The sequence below is a fragment of the Electrona antarctica genome (assembly GCF_951216825.1).
Source record: "Electrona antarctica genome assembly, chromosome: 21".
Taxonomy (NCBI): Eukaryota; Metazoa; Chordata; class Actinopteri; order Myctophiformes; family Myctophidae; genus Electrona; species Electrona antarctica.
The window spans coordinates 23,434,938-23,450,097 of NC_136802.1; the positions used below are offsets into that span (position 1 = coordinate 23,434,938).

A 15,160-nucleotide genomic window follows, 5' to 3' on the forward strand; every position below is an offset into this window, starting at 1 on the left:
ATGGAGGCAGATGATTCGCTGTGGCGACCCCTGAAGGGAAAACCCGAAAGGAAAAGAAGATCACCAGAATACTTTTTGAGTATAGTAAGGAATTTACCGGTATAATGAGTATAATAATACATTTAATTATAGTTAATTATAGAGTCAAATTCTGCTAGTTACATCATTGTCTCCACCAGGCCGAAGGTATGGGGAGAGAGTATGTTTTGCACTCCGTCCGTGTGTGTGTGTGAGTCCGTGTGTCCGTCTGTCTGTCTGTGTACAGCTAATCTCCGGCACCGTTAACCTGGTCGATGCCAAACACACACTCCCTGGATGCCAATGATGAATTTGGCATATGGACCATATTTTCCAGAATGGCTGTTATAGCGCCACCAGGAGGCAGACTTTTGAAAAACACACTTTTTTATATTACTCCTCCAGTTTCTGTCCAAAAATCCCACAAATCTTTACACACTATCTCTATAGTCATGTGTTCAAGACGGATCTGTCCGATATTTTATATTCCATCCTAATTGGCTAACATTGGCTTTCAAAGTTTGCAGGATTGGCCCGTTTTGAACAAAACGTCTCAAATCATGAGCGTGCAATTTACGTGAAATCTTTCACAGACTTTCCTACTAAAGGAATATATCCCACCCGTTTCACATTGGTGGAGGTGGATTTTTGCAAAACACATTTTTGGAACAAAATGCCTCAAATCATCCAATTGCCATCCAAGGCGTGAGAAGAAATGGCACCCTTTTCACATTGGCCTATTTCACATCGCCACCAGGAGGCCACAACTTGAAATGCCCTTCCCCGAGGGGCACTTTTTCTAGTTCTCCTCTCGCACGCAATAACATTATGTTAAACCTGTTATTTATATAAACAAATAGCATGTGAGCAGTTTCTCAAGGAACTGCTTTTTCTAGTATACAATTATAATTCTGCTGTATCTCTCGGTGACACGTAACTCAGTTGATGCTCTAAGCTCAGCCAATAGTGGACCTGCAGATGTAAGACAAACATTAGATGTCCCCCATGCTGTACCAATAAACCTTAGGGTTTCTGGGTTTGACATTTTCAAACTATCATGAAATATGTAAAGTTTAGTTTAGTTTTGAGATGAAAGCTTTTGTAACACAGGACTGGGACTTGACAGGAGTGAAATCTGAATTCAATCTAGTAACTCGGGCAATTAAGAATGAACTACTACTATAACGCTGTGCCGTCACTGACTTATCTAGTTTGAGATTGTGAATTTGTGATAGTTACAATTTTAGTTTGATATTGATAGTTAGAGCTCAAGTGTGAGATATTGATAGTTAGTTATACTGTGAGACATTAGTTACAGACAGACAGACAGACTTCAATTGATCCAGAGGGAGCTCAAGTGTGAGATATTGATAGTTACAGTTATACTGTGAGACATTAGTTACATGCAGACAGACAGACAGACTTTAATTGATCCCGAGGGATATTCAGTTGTCATAGCAGCACTGCAATAAGTATGAAACTCAAGGTCCATAGAAAAACAACAAAAACACAATTACATACAACATACATACAATTAAACAATAAATTAAAAAAACATTGTTAGACAGGCATTTGTGACAGTTATAAATACAGGCTTTTAAGTCAATGTCTACTAAGGCTAGAGGGGTATCTAGTGCAACTCTTCACATGGTAGAACACAGAACAGTAAACATTATAATATTATAGAAGACAGTATAGAAGACAGTAAAGAAGACCTATACACGCACAGGTGTGCGTGTATAGGCCAGGGGTCGCCATACTGACTTTGATAAAGTGAGTGAGCAATTCATCGTTCTGAATTATGTTAAAACTTCAACTCTGTATCACTCTGGTGTACTCTGAGGTTAAAAAATTACCCGTGGGTCAGTGTGTAAGTGTGTCTGTCTGTTTGTCTGTCCGTTTGTCTGTCTGTCTGCCTGTGAGTCTGTGAGAAAAAAATCATCTTGGGCACTGATGGACATGAAACTTTACAGGCACATTCCCAGTAGGGCAAAATGAGGAACCTCCACCCCCAGTTTTTTATGGGCCTTGTGGGGGCACTAGTATATCAGCCCTCTTCATGGTTTGGCCTATTTTAGCCTTTTCCCCCTGGATTCCTTGGATCACGATGTAACTCCCCATATAGGCCATGCCTATTTCTGCCTGACAAGATTTTTCACCATTTTGTGTTTTCTTCTAAACACATTTTGGTCCAAAATGCACACAAATACTCACAAATCATGAATGTGGTGTGCGATCTATACCCCTAATTTCACACGTTAAGTGGTCTCTAAACAATTTCACTTCCACTCAAAGGTAGCCTCGGAAACCCAGACGTTTACTCAAAGGGCGCCGACTGTCATTTTTTGTTGCAAAAACCCTTTAGCCTATAGATCTTTCCCCGCTACCAAATGATGTGCAAATGGTCTTGTGAGTCATGTGACAATGACCATGGAACAAGGTTTTGATATTCCGCGATAAACCGTGTTTGATAAACCGCATTCACATGTGCCCATAGGGGTGCCACAAAAACACTTCCCATTGTGATGGCAGCGGTGGCCGAACGGATAGCTGAGCGGTCTTGATACCGGAAGGTCGCCAGTTCGAATCAGCGGTCCGACACGTTAAAATTACCACCGCTGAAGTGCCCTTGAACAAGGCATTGAACCACTACGATGAAATGTGTTCTATGAGCAGGGCCTGGCTGGAAACAAGTTCTTGAGCTTAGCCCAGATACCCTGGGTAAATATAGTAATCATCATGGCTGCGCACCATGACTGAACACAGTCATAGGCACTGGCAGCCATAGACAGACCTCCTGGCAGAGGTCTTCACTGAGGAACGCACTTTTCTAGTCATGTATACTGACTGAGTCATGTCTACTGACTGAGTATCAACTGAGTATCAACAACAAAAGGGATCAATATGATAGGAATGTAGATATAGGTATATAGTATGAGTTTGATTCCCGCTTCAGGAATCTGTTTCCTCAATGTGCTCTGTTAACTGACCTAACTCAATGCAGCAAAAAGGTTATCTTGTATGCCAACCCTAAACCTAACCTCACAGGAAGCCACAGGTTAGTTTTAACCTGCCACGGGTTAGTTTTAACCTGCCATGCATGTTGGGAACCACAGAGTTTGAACCTGCCACAGGTTAGTTTTAACCTGCCATGCATGTTGGGAACCACAGAGTTTGAACCTGCCACAGGTTAGTTTTAATCTGCCATGCATGTTGGGAACCACAGAGTTTGAACCTGCCACAGGTTAGTTGTAATCTGCCATGCATGTTGGGAACCACAGAGTTTGAACCTGCCACAGGTTAGTTGTAATCTGCCATGCATGTTGGGAACCACAGAGTTTGAACCTGCCACAGGTTAGTTGTAATCTGCCATGCATGTTGGGAACCACAGAGTTTGAACCTGCCACAGGTTAGTTTTAATCTGCCATGCATGTTGGGAACCACAGAGTTTTAACCCGGCCACAGGTTAGTTGTAACCGGCCACGCATGTCGGGAGCGACGGTGTTGTCGGACTAATGCCTGTCGGACTGTACTGTATGTCTAAGCTACGTATGCTATATGCACCCCATTGTGCTGAATACCACAGGGTGAGAGTGTATTGTATGTGTATTACAAACTTGCACTGAACGACTGAAGGTAAAAAAAATATATGATAACTAGAAAAAGTGCCCTTCCGGGCACAGGTCTCCACCAGGAGGATAGGAGTGTGTGTGATGTTTGGCAAAATGTTTAGGAGGATTTCTTTTCCTTCATTTTGTTGAGGAAATGCAGAGCCAGATCACTCATAGCATCTCTGAGGATAGAATTCTGGATGAGCAGGACATGTGCAGCATTTTGTACAAAACGGGCCACTCCTGAAAACTTTGGAAGGCAATCTTAGCCAATCAGTGTACAATCTGAGAAATCCAACAGACTCGTCTTGATCACATGACTACAGAGATCATGTGTACCGATTTGAGGCATTTTGTTCCAAAAATGTGTGTTACAAAAATCAACCTGTTGGTGGCGCTATAACAGGCCAATGTGAAAAGGGTGCGATATATTCCTCAGCCTAGTAAGAAAATGTGTGAAAGATTTCACGTAAATTGCATGCTGCGTTCATGATTTGAGGCTATTGTTCAAAACGGGGCAATCTTGCAAACTGTGAAAGCCAATTATAGGCAATTAGGATGGAATATGAAATATCAGACAGATCCGACTTGAGCACATGACCATAGAGATACTGTGTAACTATTTGTGAGATTTTTGGACAGAATCTGGAGGAGTAATATCAAAAAATGTGTTTTACAAAAGTCGGCCTCCTGGTGGCGCTATAAAAGGCAGATGCGGAAAATGCAGGTAAAAGGTTTGTCCTTGGCCTCTAGGGAGTGTGCATGCAACGTTTCACGCAGATCGGTGCAGTTTTAGGTAAAAGAAATGTGAAAAGCTGCCTCATGGTGGCGCTATAACAGGCCGTTCTGGAAAATGTGGGGCAGAGGTTCATCGTTGGCATCCAGGGAGTGTGTGTGCAAAGTTTGGCATCGACCGGGTTAACGGTGCCGGAGATTAGCTGTTCACAGACGGACGGAAGGAAGGACGGAAGGACGGTGCAAAACATACTCTCTCCCCATGCCTTCGGCCTGGTGGAGACAATTAATGTCTAGACTATTGTGCTCCTTCACCTCCTTCACCAGGCCTGGCTGCATGCTTACCCAGGACTGTGTCAGTCATGGTGGGGTGCAGTGGTCAGGACACCAGGAATAATGGATAAAAATAAATTATATCTATTTTGTAATGCTAATTAGAAAGGACTGTAAATATATACCTTCAATAACCCAGCAGGGAGACCAAATACCGTGCTGTATTTACCCTTTAAATGCCCTTTAAATCTTGAATGACAGTCACGGTACCATAAAAAATAGAAAGATACCTTAAAACGAATTTGGAGACAGACGAAATAAAGTTCTGAGAGGAGTTTCAGGTTTTAACTGTAATTCTTAGTAGGTAATAAAGTCAATTTACATAGAGAATGTGCTACATGGTTCAGATAATAATAATCATAGTACAATACAGCAATATAATTTAGAGTATTCAATTGTCCCAATATGGATCCGAACTGAACCTTTCACAGTATCTTCCTGGCTTATACTGTAGATCACGTCAGTTGTTGATAAACGTTCATTGGCTCAATAGATAGTTCATTTCCGCAATATCCCACGGTGGCGCTGGTTGTCGAGCGCTCATTGGACCAGCACATGGATGATGAGACTGGTATCGTGACATCTTCCTTGGTTCCGTCATTGAGGGCCATAGACCGGGAAAGCACAGAGGCTGGCGTTGCTATGGCAACCTGAAGATAACATTATTTCCCTGCTAGCTGTAAACTTTCGACAGAGAGAAATACTCCTATCTACTTTCTCACTAGGCACCAAGGTCAAATACATGTAGTCTCAAATAAAAATAGGCCTCTCAGTATGCGAGTTAACTTGACTGGGGACAGACAGTATGGAGACCGAATAAGGAGTCAACAAGATATAAGATATTAAATCTGAATGTGGCGTCAGGAAATCCATAATATAAGTATGACAAAATAATATAAAGGATAATAAAGGGCTGAGATGATTAGGCACGTGGATGGTGACATGACATAAATAGGATAAGGAGAACAACCCGGAGTAAACAGGCAGTAGGCTAAGAGTAAAATGATGATAAAAGGGCAAGATGACAAAATATGACCTATATGGAACACGGTCTGGGCCCAAAGTTCTATATGTGTTGACCAACAGAATATGATGGAGTGGCCAACTTGACAAACAACATGTCAGAATTTACGATTTTACGATAGATCAGTTTGAACGTTTTTTTATTTTTTATTTTTTTGTAGGACTACCACCTTCAACGGTTATTGGCCAAATTGTGAAGCGGTCTGTCATTGTGCCAACATGGGGCTGATTTGGAATGGAGGTTCTTCCTTGGCCTACTGGAAGTGTGCATTCAAAGTTTCACACAGATTAGCTGCTCAAAGACAGACACGTAGACGTACAGGAGCAAAAACATAATCCCTGCCCCTGGCTGTTTGTTCCAGGGATAATTCTCATCTATTCACCTTATTATTGTAATGAATGACACATTAATGATCTGACGATCCGAGCTCAGCCAATCGTGGAGCAAAAGGTGTCAGACAAATATCAGTCATTGATCAGCCAATAGTGGAGCAGCAGGTGTCCTGAATTACATGGACCCTAGTGTTACACAGAAATTATGTAAACAGAGATTAAACAGAGTATACGTTGTAATGGCTCAAGGCTATTTGCAACTCTTTTGTATTTGTCAAACAGTGGGGTGAGTATATATTCCAGTGATGGGTCTGATATACTTCACACACTAGTTTCTTCGCATATTGAAGACATCACTTCAAGGTTCTTCTCACCGCCAAGGACTTCCGAAAACTACTAAAGGTGAGCTCAATACTCGCTATAATGCAATTACTGCTTATGAGAATTACATGAATAGACTTTATAATAATTGTTGGCCATGTACACTGACAGCTTTTTTTTTTTTACATCCCTTTACATTCTTGCAGAAAATGAAGACCCAAATTGTGTTCCTGCTTTTTGCTCTGGTGGCTATTATTAATGGCGCAGCACTGCAAAATGTGAAAGCTGAAGATAAGACAGGTAACCATGCAGTTTCATAAGATAACATTTCAATTCTTGTCATGTGTCACCTCCTTAATGCCTTGCATTAACATTTAAGGATAAAGATTTGACACATTCACAAAATTACAAAGCATCGTACAAACCTTGCAAATCAACGTGTGCATTAATTGCAGTATATTTTGCTATTTTTAATACTACTTTCTTTAGTTTATTCATCCAATCTTTTCATTGTTGTTGGTACAATGTGTGTGGTGGACTTGCAAACAAAGGTGCTTCTTGTGTGGATTCGGCACCTTTTTTGTGGCTCGGGAACTTGAATTATTTTTATTTTTATGTAGGCCTAATGTGTACATCTTTTTCATGTCTGTCATGTTGCAGGTCACTGCACCACTGCACACTGCACTATATATTTAACCATAATTTTGTGCAAGGATAGACATTTATTTTATTACTGTATACCAGTGGTTTTCAATCTTTTTCATATCAAGGCCCATTATTTATTCTGCTTTTGAGCCACGGACCACTGAAAAGTGAATGTTGGTACGATAGGAGATATAACAGGCAAACGTTGATCAAAATAATTATTCTTAAGTGATGCAGATGTTTAACAATAATTTAACTCTCAAGAGTTAAAGATCTAATAAGGTCTAATAAGAAACTGTCAATCAATTGGCTGGGGACCACCTGGAATGACCACTGGTGGTCCCCGGACCACTCGTTGAAAACCACTGCTGTATACAATGCATCTTACAAACTCAATGCTGATACCTGTTGTTTTAGTCTGGCAGTCAACAGGCTTCTTTTGTTTAAAGTGGGAAATTCATAGTCTTTTTTATTGGCCTAAAATATTGTCTATATACATACATTCATGGATCCACTTGCTGACCGGCTGTCAGTATTGAGCAATCTTTTTAATAGGGGTTTATATGTGACCATACCATTAACATCCTATATAAGGCAAGATTTTCTAAATTTCATTATGCTTTATGTATGTCAAACTAGGGGGTTTTCATGATTCTGAATCCATTTCAAGCATTAGTTTTTCACAAAAAACACACCTTGGGCTAAAAACGGCCATAGCTCAATACCGACAGCCGGTACGTCAGCAAGTGGATTCATGAATGTATGTATATACAGTAGACAATATTTTAGGCCAATAAAAAAAACTATACTACCAAATTTCACACCCCACAACCCCAATACAACGGCGGACTTGGCCCCACCCCCAAATACCCTATATGTGTGGCTCGAAGAATATGAGATATAATGTATACCAAATACAAATCTTGTATATTGACTGATGTGTTTGAAAGCTGAAACAGTAGCACAATATTTTATGGCTGACATTTCATGTTGATAGGTTTGACTATTTGCGCCAACAAGAACTAAATCTAAATATGTCTACCCTGTAAACTGATGGTACAAAACTGTTTCTTTTTATCCTGCTGTAGCTAATGACAAGCAGGCAGACCTCCCTAAACCTGTAAAGGTTGAAGATGTCCCTACACCTGTAAAGGTTGAAGATGTCCCCAAGCCTGTCAAAGTTGAAGATGTCCCCAAGCCTGTAAAGGTTGAAGATGTCCCCAAGCCTGTAAAGGTTGAAGATGTCCCCAAGCCTGTAAAGGTTGAAGATGTCCCCAAGCCTGTAAAGGTTGAAGATGTCCCCAAGCCTGTCAAAGTTGAAGATGTCCCCAAGCCTGTAAAGGTTGAAGATGTCCCCACACCTGTAAAGGTTGAAGATGTCCCCAAGCCTGTAAAGGTTGAAGATGTCCCCACACCTGTAAAGGTTGAAGATGTCCCCAAGCCTGTAAAGGTTGAAGATGTCCCCACACCTGTAAAGGTTGAAGATGTCCCCAAGCCTGTAAAGGTTGAAGATGTCCCTGAGGCAGAAGAGACCGAAGATGTTTCTGAGGCAGAAGAGACCGAAGATGTTTCTGAGGCAGAAGAGACCGAAGATGTCCCTGAGGCAGAAGAGACCGAAGATGTCTCTGAGGCAGAAGAGACCGAAGATGTCCCTGAGGCAGAAGAGACCGAAGATGTCTCTGAGGCAGAAGAGGCCGAAGACTTCCCTGAGGCAGAAGAGATCGAAGACGTCCCTGAGGCAGAAGAGACCGAAGACGTCCCTGAGACAGAAGAGACCGAAGATGTCCCTGAGACAGAAGAGGCTGAGGATGAGGATGAGGATGACATGGCAGAGGATGAGGAGGATGACATGGCAGAGGATGAGGAGGATGACATGTCAGAGGATGCGGAGGAGGATGACATGGCAGAGGATGATATGTCTGAGGATTTGGGAGAGGATGATATGTCTGAGGATTTGGGAGAAGATGAAATGGCCGAGGATTCAGAGGAGGATGAAATGGCCGAGGATTCAGAGGAGGATGAAACAGCTGAGGATTCAGAGGAGGATGAAACGGCTGAGGATTCAGAAGAGGGTGAAATGGCTGAGGATTTGGAAGAGGGTGAAACAGCTGAGGATTTGGAAGAGGGTGAAAAGGCTGAGGATTCCGCATAGGCCCATAAACAGAGAAGAAAAGTTGTTGGTCAAAGGTACTGTATTGTACACATTAAAAACATTGTATTGTTAAAGGGCTTGTAACATGTAATTTTTCTTTTTAGGTTTTCTGTGCTCAATTGCATCCAAAAAACCTGAACTTTTAACATTCAGTAGATTTTCTGTGGTCTGGGGTTTTCTGGCTCAAACAAGTGCTCTGCTTTTCCTGCTGTTTGTGATGTCACAGCCTGCAAATTCCATTATGTCAATGGGATTTGCCAGCAGATGTCACTGTTTTCACTGTTTTGCCTGTTTTCATTGCAGCTCAAAAGGCTTCCAAACCCCAGAGAAAGCTCCAGACCACATAAAATCCACTGAATGTTCAAAGTTCAGGTTTTTAGGATATAATTGAGGTCATAAACAGGCATAGACATAAAAAGCTTTGTAGTATGATTTATCAGTTGAGTGCATTTTTTACTCAAACAGAAAACAATATCAAATAATATTTTGTAATAATATGCGCAAGGGCAAAGAATATAACTACATGCACTCTTGAATAACACCAATAACAACTGGTGAATCATTGACAAAAACATGTGAGTAAATTATTTGCCATTGGTTTTGGTATTCATGTCTTTCTGTGCTTCTTCCACAGCTCCAGAGTAACGCCCAGATTATCATCTCCTCACCATTGTTTTTAATAATGCATGAGGATTGTTAAAAGGCGCACAGAGGCTTCAAGGATGTTTCTTCATAATTTGTGACCCTCAAATAAAAGCCATATAATGCACCCTGTTGTGTAGCTTGTCTGTTTTTTAGGTGAACATGCTGGAAAGGTCTAATTACAAAATAACATATAATGGCACATGCATTGAGAACCAGATGTAGAAGGATTTGTTGAATATTCTCACAAAAGCCACTGCAAGTTAATAGAATCTAGTTTAGGTCAGTTGCATATACTACTAGCTACTACTACTATTACATACTATGTAATGTAATGTTACATGCAGATTGCTATTTGCAGTGTTTAAAATATTTATCAATTGTCTATTAGCCAAGCCCTGATTTCTAATTGGTTAATGCTTGTTGATGATTATTGGAATCACCTGTTTCTTGTTCTATGGATTACTGTTTGATAAAGATCAAAACATCAGTCTGTCTAAAGCAGGGGTGGGCAACTGGCGGCCCGGGGGCCACATGCGGCCCCCACCTTCACTTAATGCGGCCCACAGGTTATTGTCAGAATACTGATATAATATTGGTTTCAGCTGTTTACAATTCCACAACATGCAAACATGACCCGCTTTAATTACTGCAGTCTAAATTAGTAGCCCAATGCTCAACACACGTATAATTAAAGGCATTTGAAATTACATAAAAATGTTAATTTTCAGGATTCCAATTCAAAAATAACAAAAAATAATGCAAGATTTCAATTCGAATATAGCAAAAATAGCCGATCTACAAGCTCAAAACGCGTCGCAGCGCGACGCGTTTTGAGCTTGTAGATCGGCTATTTTTGCTACGACAGTAATATATGGCCCTAGGGAGTGAGTGTGGAAATATAGTGGCCCTCTCCATCGTCAAAGTTGCCCACCCCTGGTCTAAAGGGAATGAAGCCTTCGCTACCATGTAAAGGTAAAGATGGAGCCATCTAAAGCAGGGATGCTGTGTTCACAGTTCACACTGACAGATACAAAGGATAGCAAAGACACAAAGCTATAGCAAGTTCGTAGCTTTGTAGCTAAAGTTGAAACCATGCAGTTCAACTTTTTTGCAGCTTTGTAGTTTTTGTAGCAGCTATAAACGTTACGTTGGATGTATCTTTGTATATCTTTATGTCACTCACTGGCTTCCATTGAAAAAGAATGGTAGCCTGTATCTTTTTATAGCTGCCAGAATGCAGCATTACTGTACGTATGGGTATAGGCCTACTAGTTACATTTCAGATTTTGATTATTACAAAACGTCAAACATGACGATGAAAAAAAACTGTTCATGTGGATCACCAACCATCACCACCCACCAGGCAAACCAGGCATACTTAATGAACTGGTGGGTTTTAACAAATACTGTAAAATTCACGGCATGCACACCATCTTTAAGGTGTGAGATTGATGTGCGAAGTGTTGCGTGTCTGTCAGTGTCAACCTCTAGTCCACATAAAGTAACTGACACTGGTATAATCTGCAGGAGGAAGCTAGACAATAAAAAGTGCAAGTCATGACTGTCCCAGTGTTCCTGGTATAATCATAGACTGGATATAATCCACAGATAGGTCCAAGTGGAGCCAATAGTGGAGCAGCAAGGTGTTAGACAAATATCCGTCATTGATCTGGCCCTGGGGCCGTTTTCTCAAAATGAGTTTTCCTCATACCTGGGACAAAGAAACTCCACTTCAGTTGCACTCTCATACACCAAACCTTCCAGTTTGTTGTCTCCACCAGGCCGAAGGCATGGGGAGAGAGTATGTTTTGCACTCCGTCCGTCCGTCCGTGTGTGTGTGTGTGTCCGTCCGTCCGTCCGTCTGTGGACAGCTAATCTCCAAACTCTGCACACACCCCTGAATGCCACAGCTGAAACTCTGCCCCAAGGTTTTCAAATTGGCCACCAGGAGGCCGCTTTGTACAAAAAACAATTTGGTCAGTACACCTACAGATTTTGTCCAAACATCACACTAATTGGTACACAGTCTCTCTAGAGCCATTCAACGAAACGGGTCTTTCAAATTATGACTCCATCCTGATTGGCTAAGATTGGCTACCAAAGTTCGCAGGAGTGCACGGTTTCAAACAAAATGCTGCAAATCATGAACGGCGGTTTTGATTGATTGATTGATTGAAGAATTTATTAACAGTTTGCAGAATTACAGTACATTTCAAGCACAAACTCAATACAAAGGCTGTTAACTGTGAGTGGACGACCCAATTAAGCATTACACTTGTTTCCAATAGGGTCCACCATGTTCAAATCATCAAAACATTTAGAGACGTACAAATAGACACTTCTATAGACAGAACAGGAATTCATCATAAAGGAGGTAAAAAGGGAAAAGAAATATATACAGTGAGGGGAAAAAGGGGGGGGGGGCGGTGGGGGGGGATTCAGATTTTACGGGGGCCAGTTTCGAATTGCAGCCATCCGTAGGTGCCCTTTGAGAGCGGTTTTGAAGGAGTCAAGGGATTCGCATGTCTTAATGACAGTTGGTAGGGCGTTCCACATTTTGGTGGCATAGGAGCGAAAATAATTTAGTCCCTTGTTTGTGCCGAATCTGGGTTGTACATGGTTCGTTGCACTCCCTCTGGTGTTGTGGGTGTGGACTTCGTTAACATTAAGGAAGTATCTAGACAGGTACATGGGTATCTTGGTGGTGTATCGAATCTTGTGGACCAGACCCATTGCAAGATGCTGTACTCTGTCGTCGACCCTAAGCCATTCAGGGGTGGCTCAGGGGTAGAGTGGCTGGATGGTAACCACAAGGTCCCAGTTCGAACCCGGGCTCCCCCAGAGTTAATGTCGAAGTGTCCTTGAGCAAGACACTGAACCCCTAATTGCTCCTGATGTGCTGGTTGGTGCCTTGCATGGTTTCCGCCGCCATCTGTGTGAATGGGTGAATGTAATGCACAATCTATGTAAAGCGCCTTGGATAAAGGCACTATACAATGGACCATTTACCATTTACCATGAACACATCGTGTGATTGTGCACGCACATTCCCACTAGGCAGAGGAAGAAATGCCACTGGAACATTTTCAACTCGGCCTCATGGTGGCGCTATAACTGGCCAATTTGTGTTTTTACCTCTAACTGCACGGATCTGTGTAAAACTTTGTATGCACACTCCCTAGAGGCCAAGGAAAAACCTTTTCCTGGAATTTTTCACATCTGCTCTTTATAGCGCCACCAGGAGACAGACATATGTAAAACACATTTTCTAATATTACTCCTTCAGATTTTATCCAAATTTCACGCAAATCGGTACACAATTCTCTCCATAGTCATGTGATCAAGACGGGTTTGTTATTTATCCTGTAAATTATCCGGCCAGCCTTTCCACGGACCGGCCGGCCTATCGAAGCGGTCGGCGGGCCGGCCGGCTATTTTGGATTCTGCCCTCCCTCAGGAATTTACAGAAGGGTTTGTTGATATATCATTCATAGCCTGATTTACATCACATTTTATTCCTAAAAACATGGCGAAAATTGGTTTTTTTATGTCTATTGACAGTATTTTCTGATTTATGGAGTTATCTAAAATCCCCTAATTTCCTTTGTCTCTAATTTGTCAACAAAATTAAACAAATTTTGAACCTGGCTTTATCCGATCTTCAGATTTATCGTCCCAAAATTTATGCAAATGAGTGCATATAATCCCTAATTTGCATATTTAAACATATCATTTCAGAAAACTTGTAATACAAAAATTCTTAGTCTTCAAGTAATCAACTGGAGATCATTGTGATAGCTATTAGTTAACCTTTTTTCCCTATTCACCTGTGTCTCACCTTAAGGTTTTTCTTTTTTTTAGGGATCTGGGGATTTTTTCACATGTAGGTGAGGTAAGAACCCAAACGTAGGACAGCCAGCCATGGTAGTGTTCAAAAGACAGGTGAACATGAACAACTGAAACAGGTGACAGGATACTGACTGGGGAACAAAACTGATATACACATGAGGGTTGATTACAAAATGAGACACAGCTGGAGCAAACAAACATAGAACCTTGAAAACTAGACCAGGGAACAATACATAGAAATACAAGACCTAGACTATGAATGACAAAAGTCTGTGACTGTGACAGAGAGATGACAGCAGGAGTCGGATTCAAGCTCCAGTCATGTGGTCTGTGTACTCTGGCGGATCCACAAGATACCCCCAGGTAAGGTACTGTACACTATGTTGAAAATACAGAACAAACTGTACTGTATACTGAGATAGAAACTCTCCAGGCTATATGGTTATATTATGTTTGGATATGCTGGCACTCAATTATACAGAAATTCCTTTATATGGATACAGAAACAACCCTCTCCATTCTGTCCTTTCAGCTAAACTGCAGGAATTGCATGAACTGTGAGTGTTTAACTCATACGGGTATGGGTATCTGAGGGTGTCCATGTCTCCCCATAGGATCCCACTCTAACAGGCCATTTAGGGGCTGTTCCACTAATCTCATCCAAGCGACAGGGCCTTAAAGCACGTGATGGACAAGATCAAGAACATATTGTGACTCTCCTGAACCCAGGTCAGGTAGCCACATATCATTGGCCTGAAAAGTGTGGTATGTCGAAGACAAGTTTGTTATCATGTTTGGAGGCCTACAGTATATTGAGATGGTTGCATTGCCTCTGCCTTGTGCAAATTAAACCAGTCTAGGCTGTCACATGGCCACATGTCAAATAAAACCATTCTGGGGTGTCACATGGCCCAAGATTACATTAGATAATTGACACAGGGTGAAAACATGGGTTGCAAAACTACACAAACATGACCCTTTCTCTGTTGGATTATGTAATTACCTCAACTAAATACTGTATAGGTTCAATCCTGTTACCAACAGGTACCAACAGCTGTTCTAACCCTAACCAACAGCTCTTTTTTTACCCCAGTTTTCATTGGAATCTCACTCACATTGATGTGTCTGAAAGAAGACAGTGAAGAGGAAACTTTATGTAATAACCTGTGTTTCAACTCAGATGAGCAGTTCAGTGTCAAATAATAGCCCTGAACATCGCTCAGGGCTATTTGCAAGCCTTTCGTCATTAAACACCTTTGTTAAACAGCAGAGTGAGTAAACCATACATACAGTATACTGCGCAGTAACTATAGGTCAGATACACGTGAGACTCAGACTAGTTGAGTTATGTTGAAGACATCACTTACAAGGTTATTCTCACCAAGGATTTCCCCAAACTACTAAAGGTGAGATCAATCCTTACTAGTTGTTGTACTTGCTATAGTATGCATGAAACGACTGCTTGTGAAAATTACATCAATGTTCTTATAATTAT

At 41.4% G+C, this 15,160-nt stretch overlaps 1 protein-coding gene across 1 annotated transcript; it reads left to right on the forward strand.

Moving 5' to 3' along the window:
• The first annotated feature begins 6,190 nt into the window (after positions 1-6,190).
• On the forward strand, positions 6,191-9,940 carry LOC306914047 (uncharacterized protein). The gene is made up of 4 exons (XM_079490934.1): positions 6,191-6,455; positions 6,581-6,674; positions 8,108-9,206; positions 9,806-9,940. Exons 2-3 carry the CDS (start codon positions 6,584-6,586, stop codon positions 9,169-9,171), a joined length of 1,155 nt encoding a protein of 384 aa, XP_079347060.1. The 5' UTR covers positions 6,191-6,455; positions 6,581-6,583; the 3' UTR covers positions 9,172-9,206; positions 9,806-9,940.
• Positions 9,941-15,160: the final 5,220 nt, after the last annotated feature.

Coding starts and splice junctions, on each gene's coding strand:
- LOC306914047 (XM_079490934.1), top strand. CDS start 6,584: ATGAAGACCCAAATTGTGTTCCTGCTTTTTGCTCTGGTGGCTATTATT. Junction 6,675..8,107: donor GAAAGCTGAAGATAAGACAG/GTAACCATGCAG, acceptor ATCCTGCTGTAG/CTAATGACAAGCAGGCAGAC.